This window comes from Ptychodera flava, chromosome 5, assembly GCF_041260155.1.
Source record: "Ptychodera flava strain L36383 chromosome 5, AS_Pfla_20210202, whole genome shotgun sequence".
Taxonomy (NCBI): Eukaryota; Metazoa; Hemichordata; class Enteropneusta; family Ptychoderidae; genus Ptychodera; species Ptychodera flava.
The window spans coordinates 13,459,618-13,480,991 of record NC_091932.1 but is presented as its reverse complement, the minus strand read 5'-3'; the positions used below and the strand labels follow the sequence as shown (position 1 = coordinate 13,480,991).

The 21,374-nt window shown below is 35.7% G+C and overlaps 2 protein-coding genes and 1 long non-coding RNA gene across 5 annotated transcripts; 2 read left to right on the top strand and 1 right to left on the bottom strand.

The window, feature by feature from the left end:
* Positions 1 to 233: 233 nt before the first annotated feature.
* On the top strand, positions 234 to 9,537 carry LOC139133067 (uncharacterized). Its single transcript, XR_011552523.1, has 3 exons — positions 234 to 550; positions 7,899 to 8,053; positions 8,998 to 9,537. It is a non-coding gene; the product is annotated as an uncharacterized lncRNA (long non-coding RNA).
* On the top strand, positions 564 to 3,096 carry LOC139133065 (uncharacterized). The gene is made up of 2 exons (XM_070699467.1): positions 564 to 1,235; positions 1,819 to 3,096. Exons 1-2 carry the CDS (start codon positions 721 to 723, stop codon positions 2,681 to 2,683), a joined length of 1,380 nt encoding a protein of 459 aa, XP_070555568.1. The 5' UTR covers positions 564 to 720; the 3' UTR covers positions 2,684 to 3,096.
* On the bottom strand, positions 3,607 to 16,996 carry LOC139133066 (uncharacterized). 3 transcript variants are annotated; one of them, XM_070699469.1, is made up of 5 exons: positions 16,590 to 16,996; positions 15,022 to 15,224; positions 13,719 to 13,893; positions 10,163 to 10,430; positions 3,607 to 8,876 (listed from the first exon to the last, which is right to left on the bottom strand). In XM_070699469.1, the coding sequence occupies exons 4-5, from the start codon at positions 10,409 to 10,411 to the stop codon at positions 7,842 to 7,844; spliced, it is 1,284 nt and encodes a 427-aa protein (XP_070555570.1). In that variant the 5' UTR covers positions 10,412 to 10,430; positions 13,719 to 13,893; positions 15,022 to 15,224; positions 16,590 to 16,996; the 3' UTR covers positions 3,607 to 7,841. The 3 variants fall into 2 exon arrangements, with proteins under 3 accessions (XP_070555570.1, XP_070555572.1, XP_070555569.1); XM_070699468.1 differs by having other exon boundaries at positions 15,022 to 16,996.
* Positions 16,997 to 21,374: the final 4,378 nt, after the last annotated feature.

Here is a 21,374-nt window from a genome sequence, read left to right as displayed (position 1 = left end):
ATGTTCATATGAGCATACCCTTGTGTATATACATCTCTGAGGCCGGGACAGCAGACGACAGTTCAGAGGCGCTCGCGTGCATAGCTGTCGTCGTCGCGTGCACGTTCCAGTCACCGCGCTCATGTACACGGCAGTCATAGCAACGTACCGTCGTCATTCTACGCGCTTCATGATTGCGGTAAATACGCGCTGGTAAGAACTTAGACTCTAGCCTCTCCAGAGGGCGCCGTCTATGACCTTTGGCTTTCCAGAGACGCGGTCAACACGTCTCTCAAAATCCACCTTGAACGACCAATGACGTTGCCAAAATGGCGTTCGATGTAGGGGAAGGTAAATGATTCGTCGACTGCATTCCGGTTCTGAAATCACTATGGCAGCGGATTCAGAGGGTGATCTTGATGGCGGAGATAGAGCAAGCAGAAATTTACGGCGATAGGATGTTTTCACGCAAGGTCACTCTTTATTTTGATGAAGTTTACATCGGTGCAGGAAACTTATTGACATGATGGACGCAGTCATTGAGCATTTAATGGATATAATACGATTTACGGTAAGTTGAATGTTTGTTGTTACCGAACGATAGCAAACACCCGCCAAATAATATTCCCAAACGATAGCAAAAACCCGCCATAATATTAGTTTGATCAAGACCGTCGGCGGAACTTTTGCAGTGAGTTTGTAAGGCAAATTTTTCGACCCACCCTCTCAGTAACTAAAAGTATGGATTTCCAGGACGCATTACAGAAATCAATACACTGTTTTTCCCCATCATTGAAGCTACGGGAAAAACAGGTGGAGGCCTTAAAAAGCATTTATGATGGCCGTGATGCTATGGTTGTGTTGCCGACGGGTTACGGGAAATCTGTAATATACCAGCTCTTGCCATATCTCTTGTCATGCAAGCAATTTGGTCACTGTGACACTTTGAGAACAGTGTTGGTGATTTCACCACTAAATGCTCTGATTTTGGAGCAAGTGCAAAAATTGCGAGCAATTGGTATGAAAGCAGCTTCCCTTGACGTGAAGACCAAAGCGTGTAGCGAAGATATTTCAGAAGTTGAGTTAGAAGAAACAGATGATCTGAAGCTAATCGAAACAGGAGATATCCATGTTTTATTTGCGCACCCTGAAGCAATTGTGTCTAACAAAGATGGGAGAAGTTTATTGATCTCAAGAAAATACCGGGAAAATCTAGTTGCTGTAGCTGTGGATGAAGCTCATTGTTGTATTGACTGGTGAGTAAAATCATGCTCCTTGTGTAAAAATAATGCTAGGTATATGAGAGAACCTTGCCCCACAGTGAACTGGGCCAGAGGAGGCGTACATTTTAGATACTAAATTACTATTTTTGTTTACAACTGGTCAGTGCACACTGTAATTGTTCGTCCATTGTGTACAATGTCTTTTAAAGTACCAAGCAGACAGCTGTGTAATAGTTTCCTCATCAGTGCCTCTAGAATTAATCTGAGAAAACATTCCCCCATTTTCAGATGTTACCACTGTTGACGGTCTTAAAACTCACTTAAAAACCGATTTGTTTATTTCTGTTTTCCACCTTTCAGCATGTGCTGTAGGATGTGTGCTTATACTAGTTTTCCTGCATTGTCATTTGATTGTGGTGTCACTTTTATCTGCTGTTGCTTTGTATAGTCACAACAGTCTCATACCTAAAACACAACCAAGATAGAAAACTACAACACTATCACACTAGTAAGATATCGATATATAATGTATCAACAATATTTCAATAAAAACACATTTATTTCTGTTTATTTGCACTATTAATTCATAACTTTTCTCTTTAATTTTTTATTACAGGGGATATGACTTTCGCCCAGATTACTCTCGCCTCTGTGTTCTTGCTTCTTTGTTTCCAAATATTCCCCACCTGGCACTGACAGCTACTGCAACAAAAAAGTATGAAGAGGCCATAGTGTCATCCTTGTGTCTTCAAAATCCTGTGAGGATAAGGGAAAACCCAAACCGCCCTAATATCATCTACGAAAAGTACCTGCGTCTACCAAGCCAAAGCGGAAAAGAAAGTTATAGTACAATTTTAGAACCCCTAGCTGAAGATTTGAAGAAGAGAAAGTTAGATTTTCCATTGACATTTATCTATCTCCCATTAGAATGGTGCGGGTATGCATATATCTTGTTTGAACACATTCTTGGCAATGATCAGTTTCAGCCTGCCAATGCTCCATGTCTTCCTATATACAGACTATTCAACCAATATCACGCCCCACAAACAGCAGCAATGAAATCAGAAATTCTTTCTTCTCTCATGAATTCTTCTTCTTCTCTGCGAGTCGTTTTTGCCACTGTAGCTCTTGGGATGGGTCTTGATTGTCAGCGGGTGAGGCAAGTGATCCATATTGGGGTACCGAAGACCATTGAGTTTTACTTTCAAGAAACAGGTAGGGCAGGGAGGGATGGTAGTTTAGCTAGGGCAATCTTATATTACAATAAATCAGACATAGCTTTAATCAGAAATGTATCTACATCAATGCGTAAATATTGCTTAAGTTCAGTTGAATGTTTGCGGGAAATTCTCTTAAACCATTTTGATTTTGCAAAGTCTTTAGATGATTCACCCAAACATTTATGTTGTTCAGTATGTAAAATTTCATGTACATGCATATCATGTTCCCCAGGTGAAGATATTGAAATGGAAGTGGTCTAACCCTTTCACCCGCACTTCCCTGTGTACAGGATTTACTTTAGAAAACAATGGATTTGGGACAAATCATGGTAGTGAAAGGGTTAGAGGGACAAAGTCTCTCATTTCCCGCCAAAGTATAAGCTATATCTTAGTAAACTTATCATATGTTACATAGAGTTTGATTCAGCCACTGCCACTTCAACTTCAACTTGACTGGCGTTCATGCACCCTACTAGCCTTGAGATTGATTCAGAGCACACCGCTCATCTCTCTACAAATCTCTCCACTTTCACTCACTGGTGACCTTCTTTACTGTAGCAATAGTTTAAGTAGTTGTAGTAATAAATGTATAGAAACAAAACTGACGTCACTGGGTCATAGTAGATTAAGTTTCCGTATACGCCCAAAACAATATCACACGTTTCTTTTGAATATTGATGTTGTTCTCTTCACAGAATATACTTAATCACCAGTTGTTACAGTTCAATTCTTACTCTGTGCATGGTTTTAACACGCAAGTTCTTCTATTAAACAATTTTGGTACATGTCAAAAATTAAATGATGGAAGTAATCATGCATTATGCTCATGTACAGGGTTTGAGTTGAGCTGTTAATGTTGTAACCAGTGATTGAGCTCATTTCAATGAGTAGAACAATACAAATAATATTTCACGAGAAACTTAAGGCCAAACAAAATTTAGCATATCTGAATACTGAACAGTACATCTTTTAAAGGGTATCCAGACTGAATATTTACGAGAAGTTTTCAACTTGCAGATTTAGTATTTACTCATAGATCAAATGGGTGTGAATAGTGTGTCATTGATTTTGTTTTTTTATGTCTTTTTCTACAATTTAAAATATGTTCACAACCATGTAAATATTGTCTAATATATACTTCATGTGTCACTGATCCTTATTAAAAACACCTGTAGTCCTTGATCTTGAAATAAATGAAATTTATTCTTTTGAATTTGGACACCAGCAAAACTCATCATACATCACAAGTTTAAATACTACATTGCCTTGACAAAACTATATACTTGACAAAACCTTTTTAAAGATTTAGTAAAAAAGTGGCAACCAATAGATACATCTGTGACAATTTCATTTAAACACACTGAGCATTCTAGATCTGTATTGTTGAAATGGCCAGTATTCATATTGTCACCGTAGTGTGTACTGCACAAATTTAACGTTGTTTTTGATAGTTTGGTCTCATATCATTGTATCTATTACCTCAAAATCATTTTTATAGTGTAAACAAACCAGCAATATAATAAAGTGCACCATACAATTGTTATTTTACATTGTTGTAATGTTCACTACTCAGGTCTCGTGCATTCTTACATTTTTGTTGCTGTTTCAAAAGGTATGATATCGTACTGGTATATATAGCTGAATGATATTGTACCAACAAAACACCAGGGTGTAAGTTCACTTGGATGTCATAAAAGTTGGCCGCTATCATTTCAAATTTATGGACATCAAGTATTTGTTAAGATAATAATTCCCTTGTTTACAAAGATTTACATGATGAAATTACAACTGAAACCATTTTAAAATCCACTTGTTATTGGATACAGTACTCAGAAATGGGTTGAAAAGATGCTCAATGGTGGCCATATTTAGTCTCAGCAGATGATCAAAGTCTGGCGGGAATTATAGATTGGGTCCTGTCTGTCCGTCCGGAGCCGGTTCTCAGACACTGCTGAACCGATTTTGTTCAAACTTGGCACAAAGGCAAAGCACTATGGCATACAGATACACGTCTATTTATTTTCGCGATACAATCCAATATGGCTGCCAGGCGGCCATTTTGTTGCGATTTTTCATGTCTTTTCGGCAATAACTCAAACGTCCTTGAATTGATTTTGTCAAAAGCAAAGCACTATGTCCTACCGGTACATATGCATGTTAATTTATTTTGCAGTACGATCCAATTTATGCCCCAGGCAGCCATTTTGTTGTGATTTTTTCATTTCTTTGTCATCAAAACTTATAACTGGCAGAGATAGGTCATTTATTGAATGTTGCTCAGATGATTTTGCAAGTCATAGAGCTGACGCAAGTTGCATCAATGTCATTCCACAGCTACCTAGACACCAAACATTTATCAAATAGAGAAGCGGGGACTGTGTCATCAATGATGACTTATTTATTACAAAATTGCCCATACTGTTGACAAATATTTTCATCTTTACTTGAACGTTTGGTATCCCTCTCATTTAGCCCAACAATACTTTGCACTTAAAATGTTTCAAGCAAATACATATGAGACAGCTGGAATTATTATTCAAAAAGACACAATAAAAACAGCCTATTCTAGATAAATTTTTCAAGGAACATATGATTCCTAAAGGGACAAAGTAGCTCGTTTTTGACCCTATTACAATAATTTTAATTTCTCAAAAAATCAGTTATGTTGTTAAACTAACTGAAATATATTACAATTCAACTTTCATTCAGCACATAGTCATACCACTTGAATTATTAATACAATTTTTAGCACATACCATAAATTCAGTGATGGCAGTAATCATGTATTGTGTCCATGAACAGGGTGTGAGATGAGCTGTGACAAATAGAGATTGAGCCCATTTCAGTGAAAAGACCATAATAAATAATATTCCAAAAGAAACTGAAGTAACAGAAAAAATATAAAAAAATGAGCAACTTTGTCTCTTTAACCCTTTCACCACCATAGTTTGGTCCATTGTCTTCTATGGTGAAGCTGGACCTCTAAACAGGGAAATGGGGTGAAAGGTTTAAATCAAAGCTATAAGTCAAGGTATTGGCATGGAATGGGCCATTTTCATGACCCTTACATGACCTTACATTTTTCCACTTTCATTGGTAAGATTCACTCCATCAACATGGAATAGGCAATTTTCATGACCCTTACATGTTACATGACCTTACAATTTTAAAACTTTCATTGGTAAGATTCAATCCATCAGGTTAACTAAAAAACCTCTACAAAAACTATAATTGCAGCTTTAGTCAATAAATTATGTAGTTAATTACAAAAGAGACTTTCAAATAACAATTTATCTGTTTCTTGTCCCCAAATGCTTGACAACCTATGCCAATGAAGCACAAAGTTGTTAGGTCTTCAGGAGGCATGAAATTGGAGTTGGGAGCTTTTAGATTTTAAATATAAGAAAATCCCACAGGTACACAATAAGACAGTCAGTTAAACTGAGTTTCTTGCATGTAAAGACTAAACACCCTGTAGAAAATGACGCAAAGATACTCAACCAGGGGGTGTATCAAGGATACCCCGTCTGTGACATGGAAATTTGCACAAAGACCAATCAAAAGTTAAGAGTTTGTTACCATGACAGCCCATTTGAGAGTAGTGGCCAGAGTTACATTGAATGATGAAACAAGCAAATTGCACTTACAATACGTCAAGGATGTAAGAGCGTTACACAAGCATGGAATTTGTCCCTTCCAGTAGGATTACATTGAGCATTGCTGGAAAAGCAACTTCTGCTATTGTCATTTTCATGAAAATTTGCACAAAGCTTAATCAAAGCAATAAATAATAGTGATCACATAACATTGTATGGTCACCGTGTTAATTTTGAGATAAATAGCATTGAATTATCTCATCCATTAAAAATGCATTGGTGAAATAATGCTGACTCAGCATTTTAATTCACAGTCTTGTATCTCACAAATGAGTGTGGTGAACCCTTTTTTTTTTTATTATACAGTTTGATAATACTTGCAAAGAAAAATAAATTAAGAATTTAAAGAAATGACAATATTTTCAATTTTACCGCTCATACATTCTTAAAGGTACAAATGTATGTACCCCGCAGTGAAATGCTTAAAGGGACAAAGTCTCTGTTTTTGACATTTTGTGATATCAATAATGCTTGCATAAAATCACTCAATGTGCAGTAAAAAGTCAGTACAGAACCTGAAAACTGCCTGAAATTACCCCTTTGCTTTTGAAAAATGGGGATTTTGTGTGTGACATCAAGATGAAATGAACTACTCAATGCCAAAGTATGTTTCCTTTGACAAATAAACACTGCAACAGCAGTGTGCATGACAGTCATTATCCAATCTACACTGTACATGAAAGGAATCCACACTCTGAGATCTCATTACAAGCCCCGTGTGGTCTAAGCATTATATAACATTGGCTATCCAGTCTCATTGGTTTTATAAAAGTCCATTCAAAAATCAGTGATTGTGCTATTTTCTTTCACTGAAATAACCATGTCAACAGATTATGGGCATTTAATACTCATACTCATGATCACTATTGTCATCAGTATAAGGAATGCCAACTTCATCAAATATCTCAGTTTTCTTTCTTTGTATCCATGAATATAACTCTGGTATATTCAGTCTCTCCAGAGGGCTTAGTCCGGTATCTGGAAAGTGTGCGTGCCTCCTATCAGGAGTTACTAGAAAAGGTTTTAACTGTCGCAAATCATCCAACACAAGATTCATATCTGCCGTTTCAGTTTTCATTGGGTGGTCTGTTTTTTCTGGTTTAATATTTGTGACATTATCAAAATTACGGGTAATGTCATAGAGACCAGTGGCTGCTTTTGAAGCTCTCAAGATTGCCTTTTCAGTCTTCTGAGCTCCCATCGCTTTGACCATTGACTTGAAGAAATTATTGTGAAGCTCATTCCCTAAATCTGTTGGAAATTATTGCCTGCACCCCCTTTCTGATTTATAGATCGACCCCATAACACACGTTGTGCCATTTGCTCAGACAACACGGCTTGTACTTGAGCAATCTTATTGACGGCCTCAATTGCATAATTTGAATGGTGTGCTTTCTTTGATCTAAAGTACATCAACAAATATTTCCAATTTATGATGTCTCTGTCACCATCACCTTCCTTGTGTGTATCATCCAGCTGCATGAACATCAGACCAAGTTCCAGGACCTGTTTACTGTAAAGGCGAACTCTATCCATCCCATCACCATGGAGTTGTCTACCAATACTTCCAAGGGGATGTTCACATGTATAGTTGTGGTCCTGGACTTGCTGAAATTCTTGATGTTCAGCAGCGGAATCAACATGGGAGTGATGATGCACAACTGAATATAAATGATCTTGGGCAATATCCTGCTGGTTTGCACCCATGACCTGAGCATCATGGCCACCAAATTGTGCTTGGGATTCATTTATTACATCAGGGATTACATAATTATCAACAAACTTTCCAATAACCATATTGATATAATCTTTCTTGACAGATTGAGTTGAAGATGGAGATGGTGGGATGTACCTGGTTGGCTTACTGGTAACATGGCCATATTAAAGAAGTCAAGTGCAGCCTCTATGACAAAACAGCGTACAATCAAGAGGAGAAATTGTTTAGCAGCATCATAATTTTTGGTGACATCAGAAGGTAAGTTGTTTCTTTGTAATAGTTCCCTATAATATTTTAAAGTCCCAGAATCCCTAGAAGAATCCTGTCTGTACAATTCACTCCACAAAACTGATAGGAAAGCACGTTTAGCATGCCAGTTTTCAATTACGATAGGGCAAACATGCTCTAGTCTATCTGTTGGTGTATGTGCCCCACTCCTTATATATTTAGCCTTATGTGCACGAATTCGTGTTAACTCATCCCCTCCAAATGGTACCTGTTGGATTTCTTGATTAGCTTTGCCATACAGTGATGTAAGAAAATCTTCAACAGAAACTTGGATGTCTACCATATCACTATATTTCTTTTCATCCTTAAATTGTATTGGAAGGTTATACACACTTGATTTTTGCTCCATTTGTTGAGAATATCTGTGTGCTATGTGGTCTGGTACAACAGAAGCAAGATGTTTGAATTTTGTGAGATGTGTTACAATGATGCGTGCAACAAGAATGATTATATTTGATCTGAAAATTTGCTTTTCTTCTTTTGATGGTATGAAAGATGACGGCGGCATGTCATGTAGATTAGCTTTGGGGGTTTCATTTGGAAAAGATGAAAAATCAATTCTGTCAAAAACTAATATCAAAGTAAACCAGTGATGATCCTTGTTTTTGTTGTTCACCAACAGTTGCCGAACATTTTCCTTCAAGTCTAGGTTGTCACCTGTGATTTGAAATTTCCTGCCCTGTGTCACCTTTGTGATGATTTCATCTTGATATCTTCCTCCTATGTACTCAAGAATATTCATTTCCTGCTGATGACTCAGACAGACACCAAGCCGGTTGAAACGATCATAAGTCTGAAATCATATGAAACAGACATTATATGTATACGCATACAGTTCATCCTCTTTCATTATCCATTTGCTAATGACTTGAGCAAATAGAAAATTATAACAAAAGTATAATCTTTCTTGACAGGTTGAGTTGAAGATGGAGATGGAGATGGTGGGATGTACCTGGTTGGCTCACTGGTAACATTGGCCATGTTGAAGAAGTCAAGTGCAGCCTCAATGACAAAACGTTGTACAATCAGATTTACACAACATTGAACTGGCAGGGACTGTGTCACCTATTGACGACTTGTTTCTTACAATACAGTATATAGAAAGATGGGTATGCTAATCAGAGAAAAAAGAGAAAGACTGATCCTCCTTTTGTCATAGTAGTATATCAGATAAATTTCTTACATACATGAAGAGACAGATAAGTCGTTTTTACAATTAGAACTCTTGATTAAAACCCTTTGTGCCATAAAATGACCAACTTGAATGTTGATGTTTGACCTGAGAAACAGTGCCAACTTGTAGAGTTAGTAAGAACTGAATGAAATCATTGTGGCCCTGTTACAGTCAGTAACCAGTCTGAGTCAGACCATGAGACAAAAAGACGCCTGAGATAACATTTGCATTATGAATGGAAATTTTATCTGAATGTAATAAAGTTTGTGTATAAAAATTTCATCTGTGGTCTGACAGTGGTTAGAGTTTTTATAATTTTAATAATTCTTTGGTATTCAGATGAATGACGCAAGATTCACGTGTAGAGAACTAGAATCACTATGTAGGATTACTTTCAGATTCTGTTCCATATTAAAGGGGAAGATTACTCAGTGACTATGTGTTCGTGAACTAAAAATTAAACTGATGTCAAATCAATCTTTGTTATTCATTCACTTTCACAAAGTGATAGTGCGATGACACCCTTTTAAAAACTATTGGTTATAGGTAGAAGTGACATAAAAGCCTAGCACTGCACTGACACTTAGAGGGCTTCCCCATAGTCTACAGCTTGGGTAACCCTATAAGTGTCAGTGCAGTACTAGACTGTTACATCACATCCACAGATAACAAAAGGCTTTCAAATGGGCGCCATGGCGCTATCAGTAAGTGAAAGTTAGTAACAAAGATGGATTTTACACCAGTTTTTCATAGATTTCATAGACCTTCCCCTTTAACAATTAAGTGAACTTCTTGAAATAAAAAGATTTGTCATAAGCATTCCCAATTATAGCAAAATGAAGTGGATCACTGATACACAACCAAAGATTACATCTGTAATTTTCTTGAGTCAAGTAAACATATACCTTGGAATCTGCTTTACCAGCACTCAAAATCACAGTATTAATCCTCTGAAGTAAACTCAGTTCTCGATGTCTTTGCTGCATTAGAATACCATAGACTGTACTGATCGGGTACATTCGCGCATCTCCACACCGGCTTGAGTTAGTAGCCTCTCTATGCACAGGGACTGCAACACCAACCAAAATATCCAACAAGTATGGAACTTCATCCTTCATTTCTCTCAGGATGCCATGCCATTTAAATTCCTTCATATCAGAAGGTGTCTTGCTTCTGTGTGACAAGAAAAATGTGTAGGATTCTGGTCAGTAATCCTGTCTAAGGTAAACAGTTATATATGAAAATTCAGCCACTGTTACCATGGAAAGTTGAGATCTAGCCAATCAAACATTTTTGCAAGGTGGCCACGTAAATGAATATGTGCTACCAAATGGTCATTCAACAACTTAGATACACCCTCTTAGCCATACTATACCTTTAAGCAATTACTTCTCCCTCAGAATTTCCAGAATAAGGTGCCCCTCCTGAGAAAACCGTTGATAATTTGTTTTGGCACAGTATACAAATGGTCTTTATGTTTTTTTAGCTCCGCTGTCAGCGACGCGGAGCTTATCAAATAGGTTGATTTTCCGTCGTTGTCCGTCGTCGTCCGTCGTCGTCCGTCGTCCGTCAACAATTGCCTTCTCCTCTGAAACCACAAGTCCAATTGCTTTGAAATTTTATATGCAGTTCACTTGGGGTGACCTCACTTAAGTTTGTTCAAATCGTAGTGAAATTTGCATATTTGTATTTTTGGGGCATTTTTTGGTGTTTTTGGTAAAAAAATCTTCTTCTCTGAAACCACTTGTCTGATTGCTTTGAAATTTAATATGCAGTTTCAAATTGTGGTGAAATTTGCATATTTGTATTTTTAAGGCAATTATTGTCATTTTTGGTAAAAAAATCTTTAAAAATCTTCTCCTTCAAAACTACCAGTCAGATAGCTTTGATATTTGGTACATATGTCCCTAGGGATGATCTATTTCAGATTTGTTAAAATTGTGCAGAAATATGCAAATTTGCATTTTTAAGGCAATTTTTGCCATTTTTGGTCAAAAAATGTTTTTTTCAAAAAGTACTGGTCTGATAGTTTTGAAATTTGGTATACAGGTTCCTATAGATGAACTTAGTAATATGTATTGAATTTCTGATGAAATCTGTAATTTTGTATTTTTGGGGCAATTTTTGCCATTTTTGGTCAAAAAATGTGTATTTCCAAAACTGCTCATCTGATAGCTTTGAAATTTGGTATACAGGTTCCTACAGATCACCTTAATGATATTTATTGAAATTATGATGAAATCTGCAATTTTGTATTTTTGGGTTAATTTTTTCCATTTTTGGTCAAAAAATGTGTATTTCCAAAACAACTCATCTGATAGCTTTGCAATTTGGTATACAGGTTTCTACAGATCACCTTAATGATATTTATTGAAATTATGATGAAAGCTGCAATTTTGTAATTTTGGGGCAATTTTTGCCATTTTTGGTCAAAAAGTGTGTTTCTCAAAAAGTACTGTTCTGATAGCTTTGAAATTTGGTATACAGGTTTCTACAGATGAGCTAAGTAATATATATTGAATTTCTGATGAAATCTGTAATTTTGTATTTTTAGGGCAATGTTGCCATTTTTGGTCAGAAAGTTTCAGTCTTAAAAAACTACTCATCGGATAGCTTTGGTTGACATGTTCTTAGGGATGATCCGATGTGATATACTGTATTAAAAGTATGATGAAATTGTGTTTTTTTGCAGCTTATTTTAGCCACTTTTTTTTTTGGCCATTGCATTGAGCTATCAAAGATTTCCACCTTCTTCATCAACATGTGTCAAAAATAGTTACTCTCTACATAAACACAGCGGAGCTATATCGGCCGCTAGGTCGCTTGTCAAAATATGTATGGGCTTGCTTTATCTTACTTTTTATTGTGTGCAAAAGATATAATAACATTTGATTCACATTTAATTTACATACTAGTAATAGCAAACAGTACTGAAACATGGCTCTATGATGTTTTATTATGTACTGCAAGCATCGAAACAAACTCTTAAAAAGGAGTTCCCTGTTGTCAACTTGAGATAAGGAGTGATTCTAGTTACAGGACAGTTGATTTGCAGATAATCATTAAAGGGACAAAGTCGCTCAATTTTGACATTATTTCAGTTGTTTAAGTTTATTGTGAAATATCATTTGTATTGTTGTGCTAATTGAAATGGGCTCAATCTCTAGATGTCACAGCTCAACTCGCACGCTTTACATGGGCATAATGAATGGTTACTTCCACCATTTAATTTTTGGTATGTACCAAAAACTGTTTTATAACAGAATTCAAATATTATAACCATGCAAAACGTGAGAGTTGAACTTTAACAACTGGTGATTGAGTATATTTAAGTGAGGAGAACAAAAATAATAATCATTCAAAAGAAACTTAAATAACTGAAATAATGTCAGAAATGAGCAACTTTGTACCTTTAGAAATAGCTATTTATGAGTGTTCCCTTATAACATTTACATCAGTTATTAAAATTAAAAAATTAAGGTAGGTCGTGGGTATTCCATGCAAGATAGTTCAGCTCCATTGTTGAAAAGGTGTAGGCGTTTGACTTGGAACTTTACATCAGTTATTAAAATTAAAAAATTAAGGTAGGTTGTGGGTATTCTATGCAGGATAGTGCAGCTCCATTGTTGAAAAGGTGTAGGAGTTTGACTTGGAATTTTCACTACCAAAGCTTGTGTGCGTGAATAACAACAAAAATAGCAAAAACTTATGCCTCTCACCACATTAACTTTATTTGAAAAGTTTGATACATCAAATTAATAAGAACTGTTTTTGCCAGGGAAATATTGACATTGATGAGTGGTGAAAAACAAGTCACTGGGGTGTGTCGAAAATTAGTGAGCTAGGGGGTCAAAATCTCAACCCAGCAAAATACTACCATTTTCACCACATTTATTGCATTTTTTAAGAAAACTGCCATGAGGACCCCATTTATTTTTGCTTCAAAATGAAAGAACATCAACTTTTGGTTATATATTGCAACATGTAAAAAATCAATTTAAACCTTTTTACATTTTCCTAATAATTTATTCTTTGAAAAAACAGCATTTTCAAATAAAATTGTGATTTTAGAAATTTATATAAAATGTTTGACAATACTTATTACAGATTGAAGTTGACAGACTTTCAGCCGACATGTTAGTTGAAAATACTATGTCAGTACTGGGATCCACCATTCTTTTTGTGTTCAGAGAAGACCTTTTGTGAAGTTTTAATATTTCTTAAAGATGGGGAAATTTCCTATTTTTTGTCATTTTTATCATTTTTTTCAAAATTTTGCATGGATACCCCATATTTTTTACTTCTTTACAATGTACTCATTGAAATTGTGCTAAAAAGTAAACTTCACCAATTTGTGAGTATTACTTGAATACCACGACCAACCTTAAATAAACAATGACCTTTTACTGTTTCAAAGGAAATCACATGAAAATTCACATTATGTTTGAAAAGGAATTTTACCTTAAAATTGAACTTTCACTGGCATCTTTCTGGACAGCCTTTCACAGTCACTGTTCAGCTGAATCAACAGGTTCTTTTTGATTGCAAAATTCAGTGATCTGATTTTTAAAACTTTAGAAGCAATCAACTGTGGTAAACCCGTCTGAACAGCCAAGTGAAGATCCTTTGTTTCATTCTGTTAAAAAAGGAAAGGAAATACCTCTTAAACTGGTTAGGTAGATTTCACATGTCTGACTATATAATGCTGCACATCATAAAGTTTCAAACAAGTCAGTGGTATTTTGTTGCAAGTACACAAAGGTTGATTTTAGCATACATGTATTCAGATATAGTAAAGGCCAGGATGAAAAAAAATATATTACTCCTTGAATTTTTCTTTCATAGCCATAAGAAAGGCCAAGAGCGAAACATTTAATTTTCAAAAATCAAATTCCACACTAATTCTATTACACAACACTCAAAATTACTGAAATAAAAATAGTAACAATGTCTGTCAGTGTCATTGTTGCTCCAATACAATTATCAAATCAAGCTAAATGTATAAAAATGATTTCCACATGGGTATGTTGCAATAAGGATATCTATTAGATCATAAGAATTAAATTTCACAGCATTTTGATCAGTCACAGCATTTTGATCAGTAGTTTTTGAGAAAGAATTTTTTGACTAATATCCACAAATTGTCCCCAAAGTCAAATACTGCTAAGGCCAGAAAGAAAAAATGAATTGTTCTTTGGAATCGCCGCTTCTACTTCGGCCGATTTGGAAATTTTTTGTGTTTTTGGGAAATTCATACTTCTGCATTGCAAATATTTTAGTACTGCCACTAGTGGCGCCCTACACTTTGTCGGGTTTTCATGGGCATGGGATTTTGAATTCGACTTCTGACGTGTCTTCCCTGAGTTGACTGTCAATACGTTGTTGCAACATCTGAATTTCGCAAAGCATAACACAAACTTGATTGGTTTTTGGCAGAAATTTCTCCGTCTTGTCAAGTTTAGTGCATCGTTACCCTTGGATTAAAAATAAAAAATAAAATAAAAAATTTTCGCTCGCCGCTCCTGAACCTTGGTCCAAAACATCCGATGAACAATAATTTTTTTCTTTCTGGCCTAATTGTGTTATAATTTGAACAAAGTTGAAAGATAAGACACCGTTGCATGCGTCTAACCCAAATTGACGGCAATCATCAAATAGTTCCAGAGAAGATGAATTTTTACCAAAAATGTAGAACATCAAAAAATCAGTAAAAATAGGAAACTCGAGATTTCTACACAAAATCATTAATCATTGTTTGACATACTTGTTTCAATGGTATTGACAACTTTGAGTCTGCCATCTCTGGATTCTGTAATCCTGATGTATCTAACACTGATGCATCATTAAGACTGATATTACTGGTACTGTTGTTGTTATTGCAGTTGTAAACTGGTTTCGGTTTGATGAGCTGATAGGCAACTCTATCAGACTTAGATCCTACATGCTCTACCCCTGTAACAGATGACTCTGAAATATAAAATGAAAATTTGTAAAAATTGTGTGAGAAGATTGGACATACAACTTAAAGATTATCATGCAATAATACTGAGCCCCGGGACTCAGTCTGGCAACTATGGACACATTCATTGTAATATACATACCAGACAATCAGCAAATATAACTTTACAAATATTGCTCCCTTTTATGATGCCATAGAGTTGAGAATGATAAAAAAATATGCATTTTGAGGGTGTGGACAGAATTAGGGTGGGGGGTGCTTTTATGAAAATGGGTACACTGCAAGATGGTTATTATTATTATTAGAGGAGATTCCTCTCCTTCATATGCTGAGGATTTTTAAAGAATAGAAATGAAATAGTGTCATTTAGTAGCACTTTTATTATTTAAAATCTTTTGGAGAGCTTTGATGAAAATTGGTGCCAACATGATGTAAGCAGCTTGGGAGGTGAATTCTCATGTCTGAAGTAGAAGATTTTGAAATGGCATGATTTTTGTAACACTATTATGATTTAAATTATATTTTTTATAAGTCAGAAATGTTTTAACAACCTGAACTGTCCCTTGAAAAAATTTGATGTACAAACTTTGACAGCATAACAATAGAATTATTGTCCTTGGCTAAGAGAATGTTCACTTTGCATTTTTGTGTGAAATTAATAATGCCAAAAATGATTTGTCTTTTTAATATATTTCTATGTTTGTGCAATTAGACAAAGAGCCTAGAGTGAAGTTTGTGTTCTCTAGTAACACTCTATTTCATAAAAACATGCAAGTAAGTCAAAATCTTGACAGGGTTTTAGATTTGCACAATGATGGTTTCAGAAAATCAGTATTTTTTAATTCTATGTGGCCGTAAGATATAATTTTATCACTTTTTAGTTATGTTTAGTCCTTAAGTTGAAATTTTGTCTAGGTCATTTACATATTTTGGTCATATTGTATAAAAATTTCCTTGTATGAAAAATACTGGTCCTCCCTCAAACGCTTTCACAAAATTTAGTGACCTCGCCTAAACACTTGCATGAAAAATGGTGACACCAGCCATGGAGGTAGGACCGAGCCATGCACCAGCCCTCCCCTCAGGCCTCCCTGTTAATTCTATCCGAGCCGGGCCCTAAGTATGGAGAATCCGTATGACAGTTTGAGACAATATATGGTATACGTATCAGACCCTGTATTTTGCGCAATACATCGATCTGCCGGCCTAACGCATCATCAATTGTTCACTTGTACATTTTGAAAATTTCATGGCATTGATATCGTCGCTACGCGTAGCCGGTACTACACAAAGCCTGTACTTCCGGGTACAGGCTTTGTTGTAGTAACGGTTTACGTGCATCAGCATGTGGCATCGATGATACAGTAACTTACCTTCAGCATGACAAATGCATGCAAATTCTGCTATCTTTTCTTCAATAATTAAAATTCTTCGATAGCACCTTTGACAGATAACCTGCCCCTGATTGCCTGACAAAACGACAGCACCCCATTCTCGAAGGCGACCAACGATGTCGATTTCAGTAGAGCACCGCCCAAACACAGAAACATAGTGTTTCTCGTCAACTGTGGTGTTGCAAGCTACACAGACTCTGGCCAAGTATGACATAATGAAAAAAATATTAGACAAGCAAAACTTTCTAAATTTCTCTTGTCCGAAGTTGTCGTCTGCTCCGAGCTACTTCCGTGTTTATATTCTACCGGGCGTAATCAACCAATCAGCTTTAGCCATGAGAACAGCCAATCAGATAAAGCATTCAAGGTGGATTTTGAGAGACGTGTTGAACGCGTCTGAACGCGTCCACTTGTGGCCCGAAGGTCATACACGGCGCCCTCTGGAGAGGCTACTTAGACTCTCCACAGTCGCTGTGCCTTGTTTTGTGCGCGCCCACGATGGGCCTGCATTCGAAGACTACGCTGTGCAGCTGTGAGCACGCGCTGCCAGACACAGCGACTGTCCGTTTTTGCAAGGGTATGAATATTCATAAGGGTAGTGACGTCAAAAGAAACACCTATCTAACTGGGCTTAGTGAATATTATACTAGTAGCTAGTAGACCTATATACGTGGTATGTTTTTATTTTTCATTTTCATTTTATTTGGCTATGCTACTTGTCATTTTTGTTTTGATTAACGGTTGTGTGGAGTTCTATAAAGTACCCGGATCAGGCAGAAATCCGACCGGTCGCTTGCAAGAACGTCCAGACCCTGGGATTCGCGTCGCGTCTCTGAAGGGCGCGCGTGTTCCAACAGGGGAGAACGCGAATCGCAGGGTCTCTGCCAGACTAGTAAGAACTCTGCCGTGCATGCCGCGGTGCAGAATGACCGGGTGTGAGAGCAAGAATAATCAGTTGGGTGAACAAGCAGAATGCGACTGTTTCTTTTGTATTAATAATACCTCATTTTTTAGGCTTTTATTTTTTTTAAAATCACGATGTAAGTTCTCCAGCGGCAAACGGAAACTAAAATACGAAATCATGTTTACACGCTTATACACCATCATTTAAGAACAACAGAATGCCCGTGAATGAATTATAAAGCACAGAAACTGAATTATGTGTAACCACAAAATCAGATCAACGTATCAGATGAATTAAAGAAATGAATTAAATTTACACCGACATCTGCACTTAGTTCACAGATAACAGTGGAAAAATCATCCTCATACACTGTAAACATAGCGGACGCCAGACGCGTCTTTACGCGTTCAAAATGTGGTGTCAGTGTTCAAATTTGAACGGCTAGTGTTCATATTTTTAACACTAGTGTTCTATTATTAACAATGGTGTTCTAAACCTGAACACGTAGTGTTAACAACCATCTCGTTCAAGTGTTCAAAAACTCAGCATGACAGAAATTTTGCAATACTGTAAAACAATTAACAATCTTTAGTGTTTTTTACTTTACTATGGTTATATTAAATTTACTACTGCATTGCTGTTAGGCAAACGTACACGGATTTTGATGTAACGAATTTCCCACTAAGTGAAAAATATCTCCGGTCTAAAATTACTGAAAGCATGTTTTTTCTAAAAAAGAAAGTATACAAAATAATTTTACACGTTTATTACGGGTTGAAATTTTGAAATTTGGAAAGAAGTGACCACCATGAACGTTTTAATTTTAACATCGGCGTAGCAAGAGGCGTTCTACTCCTTAACACTTGGTGTTCAAGTTTGGTGCCTCTTCTTATCCCGTCATGCATCAAAACGGAAGTTGCGACATTTTTCTTGTAAACGCACGCTGAAGTCGTGATCGTGCGGAAGCAAGACCAGAAAGGGTAAGTTTTCTCTCCAAAATAGTAAAAGGTGTTGAATTTTGAAGCATCTGTATTTTAAGCCTTTGAAATTATTAGTGTAGTACTTTGGAATATCTAAAAAAGCGAAGAAACTTTTTTTTCTTTCAGTATCTTGTGTACCATACACTAGCTGTAAATACGCATGCAGCGGTGTTTTGGGCCACGGCGTATCGATCGCACTCGGTCAAGGGTCATCACCGCAAAACCGCGATCGACATGTCCCACACCGCTGCGTAATCACAGCTAACACATGTCTTTTAGTAATCACAAATAGTCCAGTCAATCTACGCCAAAAAAGGGGTCAACCTAGGACTAATTGCAACAGAAATTTTTTCTTCACCATGCATTTTGGAAAGGTCCTAGAAATAACATACTAAAAGTATAATAAAATCTCAGGGGTGCAACAGTGCCTAATTTGCATAAATGTAAAGGGGGCTCATGGGTATAAAATTGTCGCTGATAGATGGTTTCTACTGAAAATATGTGGCTAAACATGATTTTGATACTGGTTTTTTTTGGCTTACTTGCCTCCTTTTTGGTCAAGGCAATGTTGTTGAAATATTTTGTCGTCATAGAAATATTCCACATTTGCATAAATCCAATATGGCCGCCACAACACTTCACTTTTCTTAGTTTTCTCGAATTAATAACTATTTTTAAGCTACTACTGACAGCAATAGAATAATTTTTTCACATTGTATTTAAGACAAGTCCTAGAATAAGATACTAAAAGCCGAGTACAATCTAGAATTGTAAACAGTGCCTAATTTGCATAGATGTAAAAAGATTATGGGTACAAACTTAGTGCTGATTGAATGTTTCTTCTAAAAATAATTGGCTAAACATGATATGTTATGCAGGTTTTTGGCTTATTTGCCTTGTTTTTGGTTTAGGTAATGTTGATGGAAATATCTAGTCGTCATAGAAATATTCCTAATTTGCATAAATCCAATATGGCCGCCACAACCTTCACTTTTCTTTGTATTTTTCCCAATTAATAACTATTTTTAAGCTGAGTCTGACAGCAATAGAATTATTTATACACTGTGTATTTCAGAGAAGTCCTACAATGACATACTAAAAGCCTCGTACAATCTAGAAATGTAAACAATGCCTAATTTGCATATATGTAAAAAAATTATGGTTATTTACTAGGTGCTGATAGAATGTTGCTACTAAAAATATTCGGCTAAACATGATATATGCGGATTTTGGGCTTATTTGCCTTGTGTTTGATTCAGGCAAGGTTGATTAAAATATTTTGTCGTCATAGAAATATTCTTCATTTGCATAAATCCAATATGGCCGCCACAACACTTCGCTTTTCTTTGTATGTCCCTAATTAATACTATATAAGCTACTTCTGACAGCAATAGAATTTAATTTTTCTTTGTGTATTTTAGAGAAGTCCTAGAATGACATACTAAAAGTCCAATACAATCTTAGAGGTATAACATTACCCAATATGTATAGATATAAACGGATAATGGGAGCAATACATTCACTGATAAAAGAAATATGCATATTGAATTGAGAAAAATGCGACATCTTGTTCAAGTAATGTATGCATTTATCTTAATTTTTGTCCAGGCAATATTTTTGAATACATTTTATCGCCCGAGAAATATTCTAATTTGCCTAAATCAAGTATAGCTGCCACTGCACTTCACTTAAAAATTATATTTAATCTACACAACAAGTAGTTTTTGTTTCCACTCTGTATTAAATGTGGAGAATGGCAAACAAATAACTATTAAGAGGGGAGACAGTGCATAATTTGAATAAATATAAAACTCAGAAAAGGGAACAAAATAGTTGCTGTTAATATATTTCTTAAAAATATATTCAGCAAATTGATATTTCATTCAAGCAATTTGATTATTTAATGTACTTTTTGTGTTTGTAGGCAATGCATAAAATCATTTAAGACTCCTCATTTTACAAAACTGCAATGCGCCCCTACTACCACTTTACTTTCCCTTTTTGACCTATAGTATAAATGACTATATATAATGTTAAAAAAACAACGGAGATCATTAGAACTAAATTTTAGTAGGGTCATGAAAGTTACACATCGCAAGTTTAAAGGCCTGTGTTGGCACCAGATTTTCTCATCAGAAAATTTACCCACCAGATTACGATTCAATGCAAAACAAAAGGCTATTACACCTCAATCATTCTCTTACAGACTAGAACAAAGGCGATCCCAGGGATCGCGAAAAGTGCATTTAATGAAGTTGTGCATAAGACAGCTAATTTACCCAAATGCTAAATGGGTCATAGATGGTATACAAACCTGGTGCTGATAATCTATTTAGGAAAATGATTTAAGAGATAAGCTGACATTTTAATGACTATGTGACATCATTTTTGTTTTTAGTTCAGGGAATGTTTTCAAATATATCTTACAGCGATAAAAAAATATTATTTGCATTTGTCCAATAAGTCAACCATGTCACTTCCTTTTCTAATTGGAATATGAATTATTTCTTCACCTCAAATACTTAAAGGTCCAAGAAAGGTATATTCAAAGTCTTGTACAAAGGGCTAATTTCAAAGGATTTTATAGGAAATGCCTACACTGTATTAAATGTAATAATTGAAACTTGAAATGTTTTACAATATCGTAAAGAGAGATTGGAAGTTTTTGCCAAATATATTTTACCTAATTTTGAGCGATTCCCCATGTGCATAAATCCTATATGATGACCATTAAAATAATTTTCTTTAATTTTCAGATTGACGTCAACTTATTTTAATTAATATGTTATCAGTAAAATGAGAAGTTACATTAAGAGACACTACTTGTTTAAGTTATTTAATACTTTAAATTCTTCCAATCGAAAGATGTCCATTTTATAA

What these genes read in the sequence shown, in the direction of transcription:
- LOC139133065 (XM_070699467.1), top strand. Translation starts at nt 721, where the DNA reads ATGGATTTCCAGGACGCATTACAGAAATCAATACACTGTTTTTCCCCA. An exon ending in GCTCATTGTTGTATTGACTG is followed by an intron (nt 1,236 to 1,818) that starts GTGAGTAAAATC and finishes TTTTTATTACAG; the next exon opens with GGGATATGACTTTCGCCCAG.
- LOC139133066 (XM_070699468.1), bottom strand. Translation starts at nt 10,411, where the DNA reads ATGAAGGAATTTAAATGGCATGGCATCCTGAGAGAAATGAAGGATGAA. An exon ending in CTGGTAAAGCAGATTCCAAG is followed by an intron (nt 8,877 to 10,162) that starts GTATATGTTTAC and finishes ATATGATTTCAG; the next exon opens with ACTTATGATCGTTTCAACCG.